Source organism: Simochromis diagramma, unplaced genomic scaffold (assembly GCF_900408965.1).
Source record: "Simochromis diagramma unplaced genomic scaffold, fSimDia1.1 OVJJ01000676.1, whole genome shotgun sequence".
Lineage (NCBI taxonomy): Eukaryota > Metazoa > Chordata > Actinopteri > Cichliformes > Cichlidae > Simochromis > Simochromis diagramma.
The window spans coordinates 1,367,370-1,387,919 of NW_024387466.1; the positions used below are offsets into that span (position 1 = coordinate 1,367,370).

A 20,550-nucleotide genomic window follows, 5' to 3' on the forward strand; every position below is an offset into this window, starting at 1 on the left:
AGAAATGTGCTGTTTCAGTCTCTTAACCACATAAAGACAGTCCATCTTACTTACGCAACTACTTATCTCTTACTTCTACTTAAAAACCTCAGTGTGACTGCACTGTAACATCACCACATCAACAACTGTGGACATTTAAATCTGCGTTAACTGTAACCTGTACCCACTCCAACAGATATCCATTGGTATCCATTCAGTAATACCAAAAAATATTACTTTACTGAATGAATATTACTTTACTACTGTGATTTTTTTAGTGCAATTTAGGGATGCTAAGTACCCCCCACCCCCCACCCCACCCCCCCCAAAATAGGCCTAAAATCACCAATATACCTAGATAAATAAAGATTATGTAAATGACTTTGTATAGGTCCTACCTTGTAATAGGAATGATCTTTGTGTTTCAAAATGACTTGACACCATTCATGATAGATATGTTTGACAGATTATAGGCCAGCAGGTCATTTTAGCAAATAGTGGAAATCACTTTTTGGCAGCAAAGTAGATAATAAAGCAACTGCAAAATAATGCAAAATATACTGCTGTGGTGCTACGAGGACGTCCAGGCCTCAGCATACTCCCACTTTTTCTATTCTGATTGCAGATCCGTACAGAGAGGCAGGGCAATTCTAGAGTAGCTTTGGACACCAAGAATAATCACCACCTTTCACCTCACTTGCAGCTCCATACACTGTCATTATACTGTGTGGAGCAAAGCTGATGCACCAGAAGAACTATTTGGATAGGAAATTTAGCAATATGATTACAAGAGTGCCGACTAGTATATTCCCATATTCCTTGTATTTACATTTATTTAAAGACTGTGAATCAGTGCTGAATCCTCAGCTCATCAGATCAAGCTCACAGACTGTAGGCGACATCATAACTGCATAGTGAAATATACAAGGTGTACTTTGAGTAAAAATGAGCTTTACACCCAGAGAATAAAGGATATGTGCATATTTAGTACATTTTTATATGCATATTTGGCACAAATGAGACTAAAAATTGATTTTATTGTCATCCTCACAGAGCATCGAAAGCCATAGGATGCATGGAGGCAGAAATGAAGGAATAACAATTTGTTACTGCAAAGTCGAAGCCGAGGTAGGTCGTCTGTCCTCATATCAGGACAGTGCATATTATATCTGTGGGGGTGGGATGAATTTGCAGGTTTCCACAACCGTTAAGTAGCAGTACACATGGCTTATTGCTGCAATGAGGGTGTGATGTTCCTTCCTTTAATATACCCTGATTATACAATGGAACGTGAGTCACTTCTCATGTAGCCCTGTGTTCCTTCTCCTCCATCTGTCTGTCTCTTCTCCTCTTCTGATTTGCAGGGAAAATGTAACTGTGTCTTACACTGGCCAAAAAAAAAAAAAAAAATTACACCAGTCCAAATATCAGCCGCACATGGTAGCACATAGAAATCAGACAGTGCAGAAGTGAAAAACCAAGTAGAGGGATTAGAAACCTCACTCTGGCTGTTTTGGTACACCACTGAGTCAGCCTCAAATCACTAGAAGCTATTAAAGTCAAAATGAACAACTTTAGTTCGGCTTAAAATAATCTGTAACCCGGCTGTATTAAAATGTTATGTTTATTAATGCACATACAGTATAAGTGAGTTCTTTAAATTTAGAATCATGGGTTGAGAAAGGTGACGCTGATAAGTAGTCTCTTTATGTTTGAAGTTTAATCAATATTTACTCACAAACAACACATGTCAAGTTGGACAGACCTAAATCTCGACTGAAACACAAAATAGACTTACTAGGAAATCCGACAAGCTTAGATTGCTATATGAAATATTAAAATGTAAGTTGATTAAACTAAGCAGCTTGTTGAATTGCCTTATCTTTTCAAGGCGACACTGTAACTTTCTCACAAATATATTAGAAGTACATGTAGGAGCCTTGCTGTAATGGAATGAAACAGACACAAAGTCTCACTCTCAAGCTATTGTTGTTGTTGGTCCACCACTTTGTGAATTCAGCCTTGCTGTATTAACAGCACAGATTTGATGATGAAATGCCAGCAGGACACCACGCCAATTTCAGCTCCTCTCTGCCTTCAAAATCAAGTTACAAAGCGTAACAGAGGGATCATTGTAATAAGGGCTTTACAAAGAAAACAATACTAGTATGCTAAAAGTTTCTCTACTCGAGGACATGCTCTAGTAATCAAACACACCGAGCAAAATGGAAAAGATGGTTATTCTGTGTTTCGAAATATAACGACAGCTATTTTTGGATCCTGTGTCTTTGTAGGGGACATAACTATTAAACTCACATATGACAAAAAGGTGGATTTTGAGCAGTTTTTATTTTTTTACCTCATGTGCGCTCTTTCTCGTGAAACATGTACCGTATTGCTAAGGACAACAAAAAAAGAAAAAATCAGTCTCACCATTTGTTCTTCCTCCCCATTTTCTGTTTTTGCTGCAGTTTTTCCCCCCAAGATTTTGTTTCCATTTTAAATGATACTTGAAAATAACTGGCCATTGACCTCAGAAATATGATTGTACATCATGTAAGAAATCCCACAAGTATCTGAGTGGAGCATAAGCACAACGGTCAGCTCGCTTGACACAACTCAGAGAGCTGAGGACGACATGATCCTTTCCCAGCCTCATGGTCTCTTAAGCCCTTTAAACTGTTGTACTATTGGACAGCCAAGGCACAACACGCGGCACGGAGCTCCCGGCTTTAGATTAAATTAGACCGTAGACAATCTAATTCCATCTCCTTTGCTAGCCAGGATTCCCAGCAGGCATCCCTTCAGGTCTTCAGAGGGTGAGCCCCAAAAACAGCATTTAAGACCCGCGACCTCTGACCTGGAAAGCCTGCCCACGAGGCCTGCAGCATAGCTAACAAGACACTTGTCTCATTGCACTGTTTGGATACTTATCCCAGGTGCACATAGCTTTGTAAACCCTTAAGTATTTTCTATAATTCTGCACAATCGTGATTTTTACATCAGTGAGACAAAACATCACAAGTCAGGCTATTTATTTAGCCCAGTAGTAATTATCCAATCATAAATGTTTTCATTAGATAACAGTTTCTGGATTACAGGCAGGAGAGTTCACCTGAACTCCTTCACCATGAGGTCTTTTTGTTGTTGTGTCCCGCAGAGTGTGGTGTGTATTGTCTTATTGAAATAAGCAAGTTCTTCCCTGAATGGCAGCATATGTGGCTCCCAAACCTGTATATATTGTTCACAGGATTAATGGGACCTTCACAGATTTACAAATTACTCATACCATGTGCGCAGATACCATCACAGATGCTGGCTATTGAGCCAGATGGTCTCTCTCTTTATCCATGAATGCAACTTCTGTGATTTAAAAAAAAGATTTCAGTTTTAGTGTAACTTGAATTCAGTATGAGTTTTTCTTCTTTAATGACACTTCTGTAGATGATAAAATCATTAAGCATCCATAGAATTTTAAATTGTTGGCCTATGTGCCCACAAAGCCTTCACAACTTGATGACCCACTCCACAGCTTTACTTTAGAAAAGCTCTGGGAGCTCCTCTGTTATTTCGCCCAGTCTTGTTAATATTTAGCATAATTAGTTGTGAGATGTTCCACTGGTGGGAAACTCATTCTTAAGAATTTTGTAACTTTGCAGTCTTTTGTTATTTACAGCAAGCAGGTTTTAAATAATTTGATCATCACTGATTGCTGTTTTTACTGGTATTTGTTACACAACTTCCCAGTGGAAACCTTTTAGTTTTTAGCTCTTATTTATCCAGAAATACAGTCTTCTGTGTGCTTCCTACTTTCATTACTTTAGCTATTTAAATACTGCATTCGAAATTTTGGGTCAGTTAAAAAAAAGGTGGCAGTCATAAATCTGCTTTGGTACTCTGAAAAATGCTTTGCTTTTGCTTTTGCTGATTTTTTTTAAATTAACTATACATACCAACATTTTACATTAGCTAAGAGGTGAATTTCAGTTGCTCCATTTTATTTTGAAAGCATCAGTGAGAATTATTCAAATTCAGGACCATTTTTAAGAACTAATTTTACAGTTCTTAAATATGTCCATCAACAGCATTTCGATTAATTGTGAGTCATAGAAAAGTATGTTTTACAGTGCCAGAAAAACACACTCAAATGGTATGATGCACTTAGGTAACTAACTAAAATAACAAAGAACAAATGTATAGGAAATGCCTTCACTTTTAGTCCCTTATAAATGAAATTTAAACTAATACTGAAAATAATAAAAGTAAACTGAACTCTTAAAAAAAATGGAAACTAAAATAAGAAAACTCACCCTGCGAACTAATTGAAACAAAACTAAATGTAAGAAAAATGTGCAAAATAAAATAAAGCAAAACAAAAATCAGCTACTATCACTCTGGCTGCCAGTTTGGTAAATAAATGTAATTTTAAAACAATGTTTTCAAATACAGACCTATGTACACACTGTTTGATGTGACTGCATGAATCACAACGTGAATAAAGAAGTAAGACAGCAGTGAACTGCAGCTGATTTCTCCACTCCACACAGTGGCCAACACCACCATCTGCTGGACATCTGTTAAAAACAGTGTTAAAGAACTTCCATTGGATAAAGTCAAGAAAATAAGATCTCATGAAAGGATATGCATACTCATAAGCAGTCATTATCAATAACATTAAAAGTCTGTGTTTCACACACACTAGCAGTGGACATTAAACACTTGAACAGAGCATGTGTTGGGCTGATGGCTTTCATGGTTGATTAACAGCACCTGCTCCAACCAGCCTCTCGGTTTGTTTCCTGCTTGGTAATCATGCTGGTGGAACAGTTTACCCAATTCAGTCATTTCAGCTAGCAATGCAAAGAATACATTATCTAAGAATGAAACATGATTTGTGTGTGTGTGTGTTTGTGCGTCCAACATGTGAAGGCCAGTCTGTTTCAGAAAGAGCTGTTCTAACAGTCAAAACCGTTCTTACAGCACATCACAGTGAGAACACATAAGTTACCAACAGTAAGCATAAGTACAGTACCACAGCTGGTCTGGTTTGAATTTTGTTGGCTGTGACACAGTTGAGTTATTATCCAGTCTGACCTTGTATGGAGTCATCCTTCAACTCTTTTTTTTTCTTTTTAGATAAACTATTATTTTAAAAATATTCAAAATTGTATTTCACTTAAAGTATATAGAGTTCCAGTGGCTTGCAAATGTTAATATATGTTACACAAAAGGTTTATACAAATCTACATTCTTGCTGAATTCAGAAACCTTTCTTATTTTGTGAAATATTAGATTTAAACTCTTTCAAACATGTATTTGAATGCAACTGTGAGAAACATTTAGAACGGATAAACAACTTTGTCATTGTGTGCACAGCTACTGTGTGTATGCTAATCAAATCTAGGGAAACTAGCTGAGGCTATATAGCTCAGGCCCACATTTTCTTATATGCTGCTAGGAAAATGGGGAATAGGTTTACTAAAACATGAGCAAATATATGCGGAAAACAGAGTTTGTACAATCTCAAGCTCGAATGTCTATATTTAATACAGCTCTTCTGTTGTAATGGCCTACCTCTGCCCCATTTCCCTTCTTTAAATGCTGATGAAGCGCTAATGAGTGAATGAGCCACTCTTCCACCGAAGCCATTTCTGATGAGGCTTCAGTGAACAGTAGATGGATCAACTTAAGGGACAGATGAATCCTTAATCTCCATTTTTCCTATTTCTTAACAATGTGACCTTCAGGTACTGTTCATCTGCAGTTTTTAAATGATTTTATTTATTAAGGGAAAAAACTACCCAAACCTACCTGGCACTAGATAACAAAGTAACTGTCCCCTAAACCGAAAGTTGTTGTGCCACCTTTGGCAGCAAAAACTGCAATTAGATGTTTGTCATGGAGGAATTCTGCCCCCCTCTTATTTGCTGAGTTCTTTTAATTCAGAGACTGTGCGTTTGTTGGTATGATGTTCTTTTAATTTTTAATTAAATGCTGTGTTAGTTTGACCCCATGTGTAACGGGAGGCAATCCAAAAAGTTACATTGTTGTCTAGTTGCCTCAGAATATTTATATCTCAACAGACTCTGACCATCAAGATGTTCTGACCTTAACTGAGACAAGTGAGGCCTGCAGTTCAGACGCTGCTCTGGGTTCTTTTCTGATTTCCTGGATGAGTCGGCGATGTGCTCTTGGGAGTAATTTTGGTAGGCTGCCGACTACTGGGAACGTTCACCGCTGTTCCAGGGACAATGAATCTCCCCAAAGGTTCGACCCAAAGGTTTAGGAACGAGTTTGTGGCCTTTTCCAGACTAATACATGTCAATGTTTTTGTTTCTGTTTCTTTAGTTCATGGCATGTTCTGTTTTTTTGTTGTTGTTGTTGTTGTTGTTAGATTCTTTAGCCTACTGTTCTTTGTCCAACAGGTTCTATTTAAGTGATTTCTTGATTCAACAGGTCTAGCAATAATTAGTCCTGGGTGTGGCGAGTGAAAAGGAAAGGATAATCAGCAGCACAGAGGGTTATAAGTTTCATTAAGATCCTGATATGTTTGTAGTTACAGTGCCGTCTTAACTTTGAACTATACTTAATACATAAACACATTTGATAGTTTTCTTTTATTTAGACAACCCAAATAAAAGGCACATAACATTGCGCATGTTTATGTAATAATCTGACAAACGTACATTTAAAAAAAAATGTAGGAATGTTTGACCTTTCTGCTAGTCAGAAAGCCTAGTGTCTCATATATACAAAATTATCAATGTTAATGTTCTAATACAAAAAATTTATAAAAAAGGTTATCTTTCACATCTATTGTAACTACCTTATCCTTGGAACTAAAATAGTTTTGTACAAAGATATACATTCAACTGCTTTCACAAGTGTCCTGGAATTTCCAATTAACCATTTTCCTTAAAAATAAAGAGATGTTCAATTCCACCAGAAATATTCAGTTTATCACATCATTATTGTTTCAAATTTGGCAAACAGGCTATTATAGTGTATCTACGTAAATATAACAAAAAAAAAAAAAAACACAAAAACACTAGACTAATATTTTGTTTAAAACAAAACTTGGGGGGGGGAAAAAAAAAAAAAAAAAAAAAAGGACAAACATGCATATTGCATTTTTCAGTATAAACTCTGTCAACTCAGATGAGCTGAAACACTGCTGAAATACCATGGCATTCACTAAAAACAAACAAACAAACAAACAAACAAACAAAAAAAAAAAGGTCAACAGCTACAGTGTTCGGGGTCATGCATTGTCAGTCTCGCCTGTTGTTTCAGTGGACACAAACTTGCATTTGATTAAACAGTTCCCAGCCACATACTGTACCTATGCAGACTGAGACTTTAAAGGAAATTTAAAAAGGTAAACAGCATGTATTCCATTGTACAGTCATTTATCATTTTAAATGGACGGCTATTAAAAGCAAAACAAAAAGTCTTGGACAACTTCTTCCTCACTGAAGTCAAACCCCACGATGCCAAATCTTTTAGGGAATCCAAAAAGTTACATGGAGAGGAATCATGACACGTGGTAGATATCAGTATAAAAAGAACCGCTTTCATGAGTAATGGGGCTTTTCTATACGTTTCCTGAGCGAAGCATCCTTAGCATATGGTTGGGGATGTAACAGGAAAAAAAAAAAGAAAGGAAAAAAAATAAAAAAGTAAAAGTGTGCAGAAGAGTCAGCCAAAAGTATGCTGCTTTAAAAATAAAAATAAGGTGACACTTAAAATCAGACCTTGATTAATGAAACATTCAGTTTGAAAATCATTACTGACATCCATTGTGTAATCAAAATCACCAACACTTTGAGGGTTGGATTCGAAATTTTAAAAGTTAAAAATTGTTCAAGTGTTCCCTCGGTTTTTTTGTTTTTATTTGTTTTTTGAGCAGTACGTTTAGTCACCACCATGGTGACGGGTAACAGCCTGAAAAAGCTTCACTGCAAGGCTTTCCACAATCAGCCACTAGATGGTGCTCAAGTGCTTGCTGTTGTTGCAAAAAACACTGAGACGCCACTTTGATCTTCAATAATACTGCTGTTCACCTGTATGCAGGATATTCTTTCAGTGCAAGATTCGTTCCATTCTGAATTCATGAAGAAAACCAAAAAAAAAAAAAAAATTAACACTACAAATAGGAAAATAAAAACAGAACTTTGTGTGTCCATACATACAAAAACAAAATAGAAATATTTCATAGTCAAGAGGACAGTGTCTTGATATCCACTTGCTAAAAGCAAAAATTAAAATGCTGACGTGGAAAATACATTACTATGTCAACTGTACAAGTTAGTCAGTGTACCTCAAGAGCATACCTATTATCTGAGAATACAAAAGAAATGCTATAGCAATGTGAAAAAATATTCTTCCATGCAAGTGGAAGCTGCTGTCCCTTTTACTAGACTCATTTTCTATAACATTAAATAGTGATTAGCAGGCTATAGTTAAAAAACAAAAACAAAAAAAACAATATACAAAGTAACACCCAGAGACTTTGGGAGAGAACTTGTAAAACATCAAATACAGCAATTTATAGTTATTGCTTCAGTTCATTTCCCATCTCCCTTTTACAAAAAGCACTGATGTGTTTTCCTAAGGAGTCCTCGAGGATGAGGAATCCTCTCATTTGTCATAATACAAATCACAGTTTCATCGTTCTAACTGACTACACTAAGTCTTACGGCTGTCCTGATTTCAAGATAAATCCTACTCAAATTCTACTCTTATTCTGCGTCCCATGCCAGTCACTTAACCTCGGTTGGGACACAGCTGGGACTTGGTGAGCTCCTACTGGCCGCACAGCTCGTGTAAATATTCACTTCAGAGCTCGGAGAAGTGAGCGCTGTTCTAGGTGAGAAAGAGCCGAGCCCGAGGTTCAGCTGTGAGGACAGGAGTCTCTTGTTTCACTTCATTTTCCCTTTCTTCTTGGCCAGTTCACCTTGCTCCCTCCTTTTTATCTTTTATTTTAATTTTTTTTTTTTTACATTTTTTACCAAGGTGGGGATGAAGGCAAGACTTGGGAGAGAAAAGGCATGCTATCCACTGGCCTCATGGCGATGTTGAGCGGCCCGGCTATATTCATAGGCATCGGGGTTGTGATCGCGACAGGGTGGGCGATATTCATAGGCGCGGTTGCCGGGATGTTCACGGAGGCGATGTTGACGGGCCCAGTGATGGTGACAGGGTGCTGGAGGCTGACTGGAGATGTGATGTTGACCGTGTTGGTGCTAATGTTCATTTGTGCGGCGATGGTGACGGGGTTGTTGTTGTTCGCATTGCCCCGGTTCATCGCTGAAGTGATGGGGGCAGAGATGGTCACAGGTGTGGCTGAGGCAGAATTGCAGACTTCGTTACCGTCTGGAGAAACCCAAGAACAAGCATTTTACTTAGCTTTGCAGCATTTAGCAAAAACAAAAACAAAATAAACACCATTATCTTGTACTTTGCACAAATATTACAGCAATAGCGAGGATCAGCACTGGTCAGTGGTGCTCAACATGTACAGGTTGACAGCTTTTATGACAACTGCAGCGGTATGGTGACCAACAAAATGAGTCTTGCTAATACATAAAGACACTGGCATTTAATACTTTTTTTTTTTTTTTTTTTTTTTTTAAGTCCGCACTCTTGAAAAAAAAAAAAAAAAAAAAAAAAAAAAAAAAAAAAAAAAAAGAGAAGAGCATGAAATTTTAGGACAACACCTTAGATGGTTTGAGCTAGTTTCAAAAACCACATTTTTCTAAAAATGCTCTCCACTCGAAGCTCTGGCAAACTCACAGCCTGTACGATATTACTGCCTTTATCCCTTATTGCTTACAGTAATGCGAAGGCAATATGCAGGGATTGGTTTCCATTGTTTTTAAATGCACGGCCCTATGGTGCTGCTGTATTTGCTCCCAGTGTGTGACGAACCTTTGTTACAGGAGTTAAAGTTGGTCTGCCCGTGAGTCTTCAGATGACTGGTGATGTAGGCTGCGCTGAGCATCTTTCCGCAGATACTACAGGTGACTTTGCCTTCATGTCTAATCATGTGGGAACGGAGTCTGTCTTTGGTGGCGAAAGCAGAGGTACAGGCCTGGTGTCGCACAGCAGATGGGGTAAAAGGTCAGTGCAGTGAAATCACGATATTAAAAATGATTTAAAAAAACAAAACAAGCTGCAAAGTAGCCATTTTTCTCACCGTTACTTGACATTTAAACGGTCTTTCTGAGGAATGCACATGCTTCACATGGCAGCTCAAGTGGTCTGGCCTAGATAAAAATGACAACAAAAACATGGTTAAAATTTAAAGACGATACATTTGAGTTCCATTAGATATAGATGAGACAAATTGTACTTCATTGTGTGGAGATTTATTTATAATATGGTTTCTGTAACCCAACAAAAAGCTACATAAAAAATGGCTACCAGTTGTAGGGCTGGTATAACATCTGCTAACACTTTTAAAAGACTTCACCAAATTCATTTGACATGTATTTTGCTTGCGATTTAACCAAACCTATATGTTGTTACAATACATACAACAAGTGTTAATAATTTACTAAAGGCGCATCATGGACGTGCACAAGCATAAAGTGAAAAGCCTAACATGCATTACAAGTGCAGAAGTGTACGGATGTGCTCTGTTTACTTAGATAATGAGGGGATGGGCACAAAAAAATCCCGAAAAATTCAGTCAATGGTAGTTAATTCTCCATGATCAATCGTGCGTAAATGTGTTTGACCTACTTTTGAACACACACACACAATGAAAAGGACATTTTTGACATGATATTTGAATAAACTGACAGTTTGATTATTATTGCTGTGCTTAGTTCCTAACATCCTTGTTATTACACATATATGAAAATGAAATGAATATGAAGTTCCAGGAATTTTCTTGATACTTCTTAACACAAGTCCTAATCTGAATTTGCATCTCTCTCTGAGGATTAGAAGAAGACCATGTATGGCACAACTGTTGTTCAACAAACAACAATAATCCATGGCTGTGCTGACTTGTGTTTCTGATAAGAACATGTACCTGTGCCAAAATATGATGTGTATATTTATAGGTATTAAAAACTGCCTTTAAGGGAAAACTATTATAACTGAGCATATAGAGAAGATCTATATTGCTCCTTTTGTTATAGAACTTTAAGTGGGGATTTGAGAACACTTAATATCTACTTACACCATGACTGTACTGATATACCTTGTCTATTACACAATAAAAAATAAATAAATAAAAAAAAAAAAAAAACACTGAAAACTGGATTAAGAAATTGCTGAAACTTGTCTTCTGTATTCCAAGTGTTCAAGCTTAAACTAAAGCTTCATAATGTGTTTTTATGTCAAACTAGCTATAAAAACAAACAAACATACATATAATTTGCAAAGTTCACAGGAAAACTGCTTGAGATTTACAGCGAAAGGCCAACATTCACAAACGTCTTCGTGGCACTGATCCTCTGTCAGCATGTCAGTTCTAGTGAAGCTGTGAGCTGAATCATGTTAGAAGTGCCATAATGGAGTGAGCAAGGACTACTGCTTTGGCAGCTGCTTCCAAACCGGAAAGTTTCATGCTGCTGGAGTCCTTTCTTTTTTTCTTCTTTTTTTAAAAATAAAATCAGAGGAGTCAAGTAGGATCTTCTCATGGGTGCCATGAACCGGAATAAAGATTTTTTTCTTTTCCCCTTGCCCCACTGATGAGGAGAGCAGACTCCAGACAGTGCCTGTCTACAGATCCGGCTGAGTGGCAGTGACTCAGTGCCCTGTTACTCAGTCCTCATTCTCACTTTCCAGTATGCTGATGAATCGCTGCCCGACGTCACCAAGTTGGAGGCATGCCTGAGATTGCCCTACACAGCACAGTGCTAATGTTACCGCTTGGCCAGGGTACACTGCTGATGTTTTTGTTGAAGCTGTGTATTGCGGCACACAGCTTGCTGTTTTTTTTTTTTTTTTTAATGTTATCACGACTCTCTGCTAAGTCAATACTGATTTTTGTACACATCAGGTTTAACAAACACTTGGCTTTTAACAAAATTTTAAATGTATGTCACTATTAAACCTTCTTAAAGTCATTACTTCATGTTAAATGTGTTGACCTAAACATTACCGCATGGTTCAGTGAATTCCCAGGGGAAAGAGTCTGTGACATGCTGGCGGGAACTGCAAAGTGACAAGTGACGCCTCCCCCTCCTTTGGTACTTCACTGGTGCTCTTCCATGTGCGACTTTTTAAACATGTGGTTGAAATGGTGTGGGGGGTCATTACAAGTACAAGTTTAAACTGCTAACCCCAGCAATAAACATTAAAAAAAAGGCCACGTTGGAGCAACACGGACACTAGATTGACATATATTTGCTCTATATCAAATCACAGTGCGGCTGACTATTCCAAACACCATGACGTGAATAATTCACTTACAAATGTACAAGCTGTTGGGTAGCAGTTCAGTGTACCTTTGGTAAAGCATGAAATATGTAGAATCTAGCATTTGCATTCAAAACCAACTGCATGCATGAAAGATGGTAAAATTTAATACTTCAGTCTATTAAGCATGATTTTTTTTCCTTAGCAGCAGCCATTTGTGGACTGCCAAGGACACACTCATAAAAGACTGGTTGTTAGAATGTATTTATCATTATTTATTTATTGAAATTCTGCATAGACAAGTCAGGACTTTTCCCTATGACCCCAGAATGCAATCACCAGAGGGTGAAATTACTTTTTGTCTCCCCTCCCATAAGAATAAATTAGCTCTCAGATGCACATTTCCTGTTTATAGTAGCCTTGTTAGTTGTTGATTAAAAGCACAGGAATAGAACAGAAGGGTTGTAAAAACAGCGCCATTTTTTCATCAGTTTACTATTTTCTTGTGCCACTCTGTATTATCAGTGTGGCTGACATTCTCACTGCCTACCAAACCCCTTGAAGGACTGATCACATGTACACACGAGGAGTGCTACTAGCTTCTTAGTGCACTCAGTTTCACAATTCCACAGACAACCTAAGTAAACTCATCCCAAACAAACTAGTGGCTAGTGCAACAACAAGGAGGGATTCCCAGTTACCCTGGAGAACACTTTGTCAAGTTTGTGGACAGGCCGATTAGCTTAGCTGGAGAACTCCAGTAAATAAAACCTAAAGCACTTCATTTCTTGCTCCATATTTGAGGGCTGTTCTTCGTCTAAAGTTGTCAATAAACTGACAGCTCCTGCTTTAGGAGACCGGCTGTAGTAAAAAACAAAACAATCAAACAAACAAAAAACCCCAAGCAGCAAACTACTAAGTTGGTATTCTTCACATCTTCATATGGACATTTTCCATTTCAAAGGCAAGACTTGACTTTGGTTTTGAACCAACAAACACTTCTGGTTGTTATCTCACACACTTTCATCACAGCAGAAATGCTCTTGCAGCTGCCAGTAGTTGATTATTGTAAGCTAATGGGTCCAAGCTACTGTGGTTTTATCTGCAAGTAAGCTTGAAGCCTGACAAAATGGATGCTCGTGGGAAACCAGCTGCCACAACAAGGTAAGGTTGTTTCAAACATCTTCGAGACCTCGGTGGCCATAACATGTTTTTAGGACTTCTTGTTCTTCTTATCAGTGCAAATTATTTTTTGTTTGGGTTTTTTATCTCAAAATGACATTTAGACCATCTATTATCTGCATGGTGGTACTGTATAATAAAGAATGTTATGCCATTATCTAACAGAGACTAAAACTTCATCCAGCACCTCATGAGCTAAATGATTGTAATTTAAAACAGTAATCTTATCTCCCTATGGAATTCCTGTGTCAGTCTGAATCCCTATGACAGACCTGTTTGGCAGGATATTGGAAAAACAAATTCACATTGGAGATGCTCAATGTGGAAAATTCATTTTTAACTAGAGACATACTGAACAATTTAGGTGTAGAATTAACAAATACAGACAGGTGAGTAACTGAAGGGAAAAACTGACAGCAGCATTATCAGTCAATCTAGTGGAGTTGAACTATTGATGACTGTTGTACTAGTTTCCTTACAGATCAAAGGACAAAAACCTGATCCTTACCTGGAAAAGCCTTTTCCACACACAGAACATACGTAGGGCTTGTGGACACCCCCATCGTGAGAGCGAACATGGTAGGTCATGCGGTCCTTCCTTTTAAAGCGTTGCTGGCAGATGGGACACTCAAAAGGCTTCTCATCTGAATGGGACAGCTTGTGACGATTCAGGTGGTATACGTCGCGAAAGGCTTTGCCGCACATCTCGCATCCATGGTTCTTCTTGACAGGTTTGGCAGGTTTCTTCGGGACATTTTGCTGCGGCACATTGCCCATTGCAGGTGATGTCATGATACTTGTGCCTGAGGAAACAGAGGTTGTTGCTGTGGAGAGGATGCCAGCTACTGTGGAGATGTAGGAAGAGTTGCCGTTGTTTTCTCGTGGCATGGTACCGATCATGGGGACCATGGTGGGGGCTGTTTGGGCTGTCTTCTTTGGACGTGAAACCATCTTGATACCGGTGTGGCTGGACTCATGACGTCGCAGGTGGTAACTGTCGCGAAAGGCCTTGTTACAGTAGCCGCAGACAAAAGGGGTTTTGCCTTTGTGTTCTTTCTTTATCACAGGCACTGGAAGCCGCTGACCACCTCCGCTGGCGACATTGTCTTTGAGAAGCTCAGCAGCATTGGCAGGTGGCTTCTGGTCTATTTGGATAGGCAGGATAGGCTTCTGGTCAACTTGTTCAGCTCCTGCATTGAGAAGTGGTAGCAGGCTGTTCTGGGCCACCTGGTGCTGGTGGTGGAGGGCTTCATTGGCCTGCTGATGAATCAAACACAGAGGGTTTTTGGTTGAATGAAGATGAATACTAGACTTCTACTTATAAAACAAAAGTAACAAGGCACTAAAGATAATACTAAAGATTTAATAATAACAACAACAACAACAACAACAACAACTGTGAGAGAAAAATAATGTCGCCATAATTTAAAGAAAACAAAACAACAACAAAAAAAAACAAACAACAAAACTTAATAATGAAACTCTGATAACTCAATAAACACAATATGTGTTAGTAATCTGTTACAGAATACAAAACTGTGCTGGATGAAAAAGGATACCATCGTGACGGTGCTCACATTCATCATGTGACTGCAAAACAGGCATACCAAATAAGAGCCGTAGCAGAGCGCAGTTTAACTACCAAGAAGGCTCCTAAAGAGCAGGCCATCATCTCAGGTACCCAGCTGATTTGGGATAACCATACTTCTGCTCCATTGTGTAAGTAAAGGATTTAAACGACAGGAAAATAAAGGGCAACAGACTAAATAAAACTTTACATCTGGAATAACTGCTTTGAGACTTTTTTGCACCCCCCCTGGGGATCTGCAAGTACAAACCAATGCCAGCTACTGCCGCAGCACAAATGGGATGAAATGGCTGGTTGTAATTAGCAATAGCAACAAGATGCTAAGCTGGGGTTTCACTCATTTAAGTAATCAAATTTCCTGACTAAATGGATCAGACACAATTTGAGTTTTGTACCATTGCTGTGACCAGCTAAAATCATCCATGACTGTTTGGGCGTACTTGGGGCAGAATGGAGATAGTGGAAGCTGTATGAAATCCGGCTGCCTTATTTTCTTTAAAAAAAAAAAAAAATGACATCACAATAAATATCAATGGAGTTTAATTCAGTTATTAATTCAGTTTAAAAAAAAATCTATTACACTTCTCATAACAATTCATTCTTTTTCATATATCCAGATATGAAAAAAAAAAGAAACACAGTTAACACCGTTTTTTCAGCGACTGGACACACTCAGGACTACTCTGTCGATTTTGTCAACCACCAGCGAGAAAAGCAAGCTGAAATACTTGACCTTTCTCTTTGAGGTTCAATCATCCATCGAAGAAGGCTAGCCAAGAAAAAAGTTGCAAAAGAGGAGACGGGACAGAAAAGAAAAATGAACCTCACAATGTCCTCCTTATGTCATCTAGCCTATTGTGAAAGACACAAATCTGAGCAGTGATGCACTCGGGCCTCAGCAGGGGATCTTTGTATGCTCATCTTCATTGATTTGGCTCATCTATTCATGGGACGGGGACATTGTTTATCCACACACTACTCAGCGAAACTAGCCGTCATTCCTACATATGCAATGGGACCTGGGAACTCGAGGAGAATGCCACCCATCCATTTGTCTGAGCACCTGCTTACACTTGCCACCTTCCAGGATTAGTCATCATCATGCCAATGCTAACCCGTCCGCTGGCACACCAGGGGTGGGGAGAGCTTTATGTTTGGGTTGGAGGGGGGAGGTGGGGTACTAGCAGTGAACCCCCCTTTGTGAAGCTTGTGAACAGCAGACGTAGCCAGTGTAGACAGCCTGGCCCTCTATGCAGAGGTGCAGGGCCTGTAAGCTGCTGTGCCTTCATGCAGCTCTGACCATTTTGACACAAATGCGCTCTGACAACTGGGGCTGCTCCCTCATAAATAACATCAAAATGGAGGGAGTGTCCTGATGGCTCCATGGGCCACTGTAGGCTTGAATTGCGCTCACGGTCTGAGTTAGATTATGCGCTGTCTTTCTTTAGTCTTTTGTGCCACACTCTACAGCTGCTTGCCGAAATCTCAATTTTTCCATCACAGGCAAAAACTGATGACAGGGATGAAAAGGGGGGGGAAGAGAAAGAAACAAAACTTCTAATTACATAATTTGTTTTTCGAGTAAATCTAATTTTTGAGGAGTTTTTTTTCCTAGGTCCTTCTTTCAAGTTCTGAATGTTTTTGGCTGCCGTCTAGTTTGCTTAGTGGGCAAACTTCTGAAATGTTGTCAATCCCCTAATTTTTTTTTTTAATGATCCCAAAAAGTTGTACTTCAGGGATTCATTTGGTTAAGGCGTATTTTTTCGTACAGATATTTGAGTTCTACTAAGAGTGAACAAACCTTTAAGGACATTCAACACAGGCTAGTCTTCTAAACATCCAGAATGGGTGGCATTTAACACCCCTATAGCTAATAGGTGTGCTGTATTACAATGAGCAATCGCTGTGACATTGAGACAAAACACATGTCAAAATAAATAGACATGTGTTTTAAAAACACCATAAAAATGTACCCAAAAAACTATGAAACGCTTAAACATCTACAAAAATAGCCAAGCAGATATACCCTGCATTTCTGATGTAACCCATTTTACAGACCTGTGCTTTTCATTTCAGTCAAAATGACCAGAATTATATTGTACCGTAAAAACATGAACCTTCCATATGAGCAGAAAAACACATGGAACTGATTCTCGACGGCACCAACAAGCCTCAATATTTTCTTTTCTTTTTTTCTTTTTTTCTTTTTAAAACAAAGGTAATAATAAGTAATATATGTAACATATTACCTTTGTTAAAAAAAAAAAAAAAAAGTAATATACGTAACATAATAACAAGGGGGGGGGGGGGGCAGCGACAAGCAAAATACTGTGCACGTTGGAGGAGAGAGAGAAAAAAAAATAAAAAAATAGAATACATAATAGTTACTACCAAGTCTAAAGCTCTAGCAAGAGCATCCAAAACATGTTTTATATAAACAGTAATTGTGCAATTTCAAAAGGGGTTGTTTGTTATGAAGGTCCAGTTTTAAGCAAAACAAAGACTTGGAGTTAGTGATACTTGATAACATCCCTCACTAACACCATGCTTATGCACACTCTTTCAGTGTCATGTAAGTTGGGTATTATTTCAAGTCAATGTGATTACTGAAAAATTTAATATTTTCAGTACAGTCTATTCATCTGATGAGTGTCATTTTGTTACTGAGATTTGCAATCTGAATGTTTTGGTAAAATAGGGCAAAACAGAAACAAAGAATCTTTTACACAATTTCCACTTACCATAAAGCATTCATTTTCACTGTGGGTTTCTGAGTGGCTATTGCAGTTTCTGGAGAAAGCCAAAACTGAGTTTCGTGCACACATGGATTGCGTTATAACTTTTCTCACTTACCTAAAAGGGTTATTAGTGTAACACTTCACACATCCATGTTCAGAGTGCTGAAAACAACATGATTCACCAATTTTCCTGAATGTAGCCTCACAAACACTGCCCCCCCCCCTCCCCTCTTTTGAACATGTTTTCCTCACATTGTGCATTTATCTGACAGGAGGATATACAGCTGGTAATATTTAAGCTGGTTTACGCAACAACACTGGTCATTTAAAACACCTGACAAAGCTTTTCAGAAAATATCACCAATTTTCATATAAACCTCTTGTTTACAAAAAACAAACTATAATGTGTTGAAAAACAATGCTTCAAAGTGTTCCGGAGCCTGAATTTAAAGACACACTGATTTACATGAAACTGACACAGTAACAGTGTGAGGTACATAATACACGCAGGGCCTCTGGCTAGACGCCAGATACTGCATGACAAATGACATTGTCTGTCTGCCTTTTCAATTATGAAGAAATAGTACACAAAGATGTGAATGAACGACCACTCCGACAGCAGAGCAAATTATCAGAAACTCAGGAAAAAAACAAAAAGTGTCCAAAAAGCAGTGAAATGAACACAACTTAAGATGGATTTCTTTAAACTATTTGCCAAAGTGAGCTATTCAGATTCTTTGCAGCCATTGATGTCCTTACACCAAGCAGTGAAAGCTTAATCAGAGCATTAATGATCAGTTTTTTCCACACTTTAGAAGACTTTTAAAAAGAGAAGTGGCTCTTTAGCATGAAAACTATAAATTGTGCACTTCTATTCACATATCCTGTTTTTTCCCCGTTGTCATTGACATATTTATTTATTACACAGAATATATTACTATTAGACAAAGGCTGCAGCACCAACTACTGCAGCAGGTTAAACTCTAGACCTTCATCTGATCATTAAAGCCTGGAATAAAATAAAGTTGTTGTGAACATTACAAATGCAGATTTGAAGGGTTTACTGAAAAGTAATTTTTGGGAATGATCCTGAAGTTACTGGGAAGTTCCTCCCACGAGGAGAACTTTGCAACACCCACTAAAGTGTTGAGTCAAAGCGAAAAATTAATTTTAAGCACTGGAAATACACAAGAGACCGCAGAATAGTGGTAAACCTGGAATAATGGTGCGTATTGGGAATGGAAACTAAAAATATATACATTTATATTGCATTGGGGTTACACAAAAACGGACTCAACTGTAAAACATGAAATCTTTATCCTTACAAAACTCATTTGCTCCATGTTCCCGAGCTCATTTCTTGTAGCCTAGGTAAGGCCATGCGATTGAGAAGCTCACAAATACGAGTGAACAATAGCTTTCATTCTTAGCACATATTGAAATTCACTAAACCGTGACAGATATCACTCTAAACCGCAGCACTCGTTTTCCTTCCCAGCACGCATTTATTCATTTCGTAACGCCGTTGCTAATTTCAAATGCGCCTCTTCGCTGCTAGTGTTAGCTGATGTTGTGTGCATAGTTTGAATTCCTTTCCACCACGGTCACCAGAATAAATAGCTTAGTTAATAAGCAGAGAATCTGCACAGCGCTGGTCGTCAAGTCTTGTAACGTTAGTTTTGCAAGCTCATTATGGCAGCCTCGCCCACATTAAGCTAAATTAGCAAGCGAGTGTAATTAAGGTAGCCCGAACATCGTTAGCTACTTGGCTAGTTAGTGTCGAACCGGCTGGAGCAGGCGGAAAGTTCACCGCGGACTTGAGAACCGCCGTTAGTAAATCTCAGCAGCTAAAAACCTCTGTGTACACTTAACCAGAGATTTGCCAAATCTACAATGCGTGTTCTGCTATCCACGCTACACTGAAACATGTCGCAGCGTTACATCTCATTATCCCACGGCGCCTGATCAAAGCCTTCAGTCAAAGGGGGGAAAAAACAGGTCTGTCTCGATTGTAACGGTGCAGTGGCGTCTCCTGCTTCACTCCAAGTGATCCCGCATGTTTGGCTCCGGCTAGGCAAACAAACTTAAAAAAACAAGGAATCACAAACGCTGTCGAAGTATTAAACGCAAATACCCAAATATCGTCGGGGTAAGAAAACATGCCGCTTTTCAAACAATGCTTGGAGAGATTAGATTTTTTGTTCTAGCGTCATTCCCAAGCCTCACAGCTGGAAGCCTGGATTCATATACCATTGTTTTGCTTGGTTACTTGTTCTTGACATTAACCGTTTAAAAACTGGATTTACCACTAAGATATGAAGCCGTTTGCAATTCTACGGTTGTTTTACCGACTATTCCGGTTTCCCTCCAAAAGAGACAACTTACTTGAAAAAGAAACGTACTCCAGCTCGGCTCCATTTCCACACTTACTAATTCTGTAGGAAACCTAGTAGAAGCCTACAACAAAGCAACCAAACATGGCAGCTAAACAACTTCCGGTGACCTCAAGGGCTGAACCACTTTGCGCAGGATTTGGCGGGGTTCATTAAATTTCGTATTTTGAAATGAATTCGTACGCGTAACTCGTGAAATATAAATTAATCACTAACAAGAATAGCAACTTACGATGTATGTTGAATTCAAATTCACAAGAGATTGTATGAATTGTTCCCGTGTTATTACGATAGT

General features: G+C 38.6%; 1 protein-coding gene across 1 annotated transcript; it reads right to left on the reverse strand.

Annotated features, from left to right (window-relative positions):
* Positions 1-6,304: 6,304 nt before the first annotated feature.
* Positions 6,305-20,381, reverse strand: LOC120723305 (vascular endothelial zinc finger 1-like). Its single transcript, XM_040014688.1, has 5 exons — positions 20,248-20,381; positions 14,045-14,796; positions 10,178-10,247; positions 9,910-10,072; positions 6,305-9,354 (listed from the first exon to the last, which is right to left on the reverse strand). The coding sequence occupies exons 1-5, from the start codon at positions 20,278-20,280 to the stop codon at positions 8,987-8,989; spliced, it is 1,386 nt and encodes a 461-aa protein (XP_039870622.1). The 5' UTR covers positions 20,281-20,381; the 3' UTR covers positions 6,305-8,986.
* Between the last annotated feature and the right edge of the window lie 169 nt (positions 20,382-20,550).

Bases quoted from the DNA above. Each gene is read 5' to 3' on its own strand.
- LOC120723305 (XM_040014688.1), bottom strand. From the start codon at position 20,280: ATGGAGCCGAGCTGGAGTACGTTTCTTTTTCAA. The intron at 10,248-14,044 runs GTAAGGATCAGG...ATTTTTATCTAG, and splicing joins TGTGGAAAAGGCTTTTCCAG to GCCAGACCACTTGAGCTGCC. The intron at 10,073-10,177 runs GTGAGAAAAATG...GTGCGACACCAG, and splicing joins CGTTTAAATGTCAAGTAACG to GCCTGTACCTCTGCTTTCGC.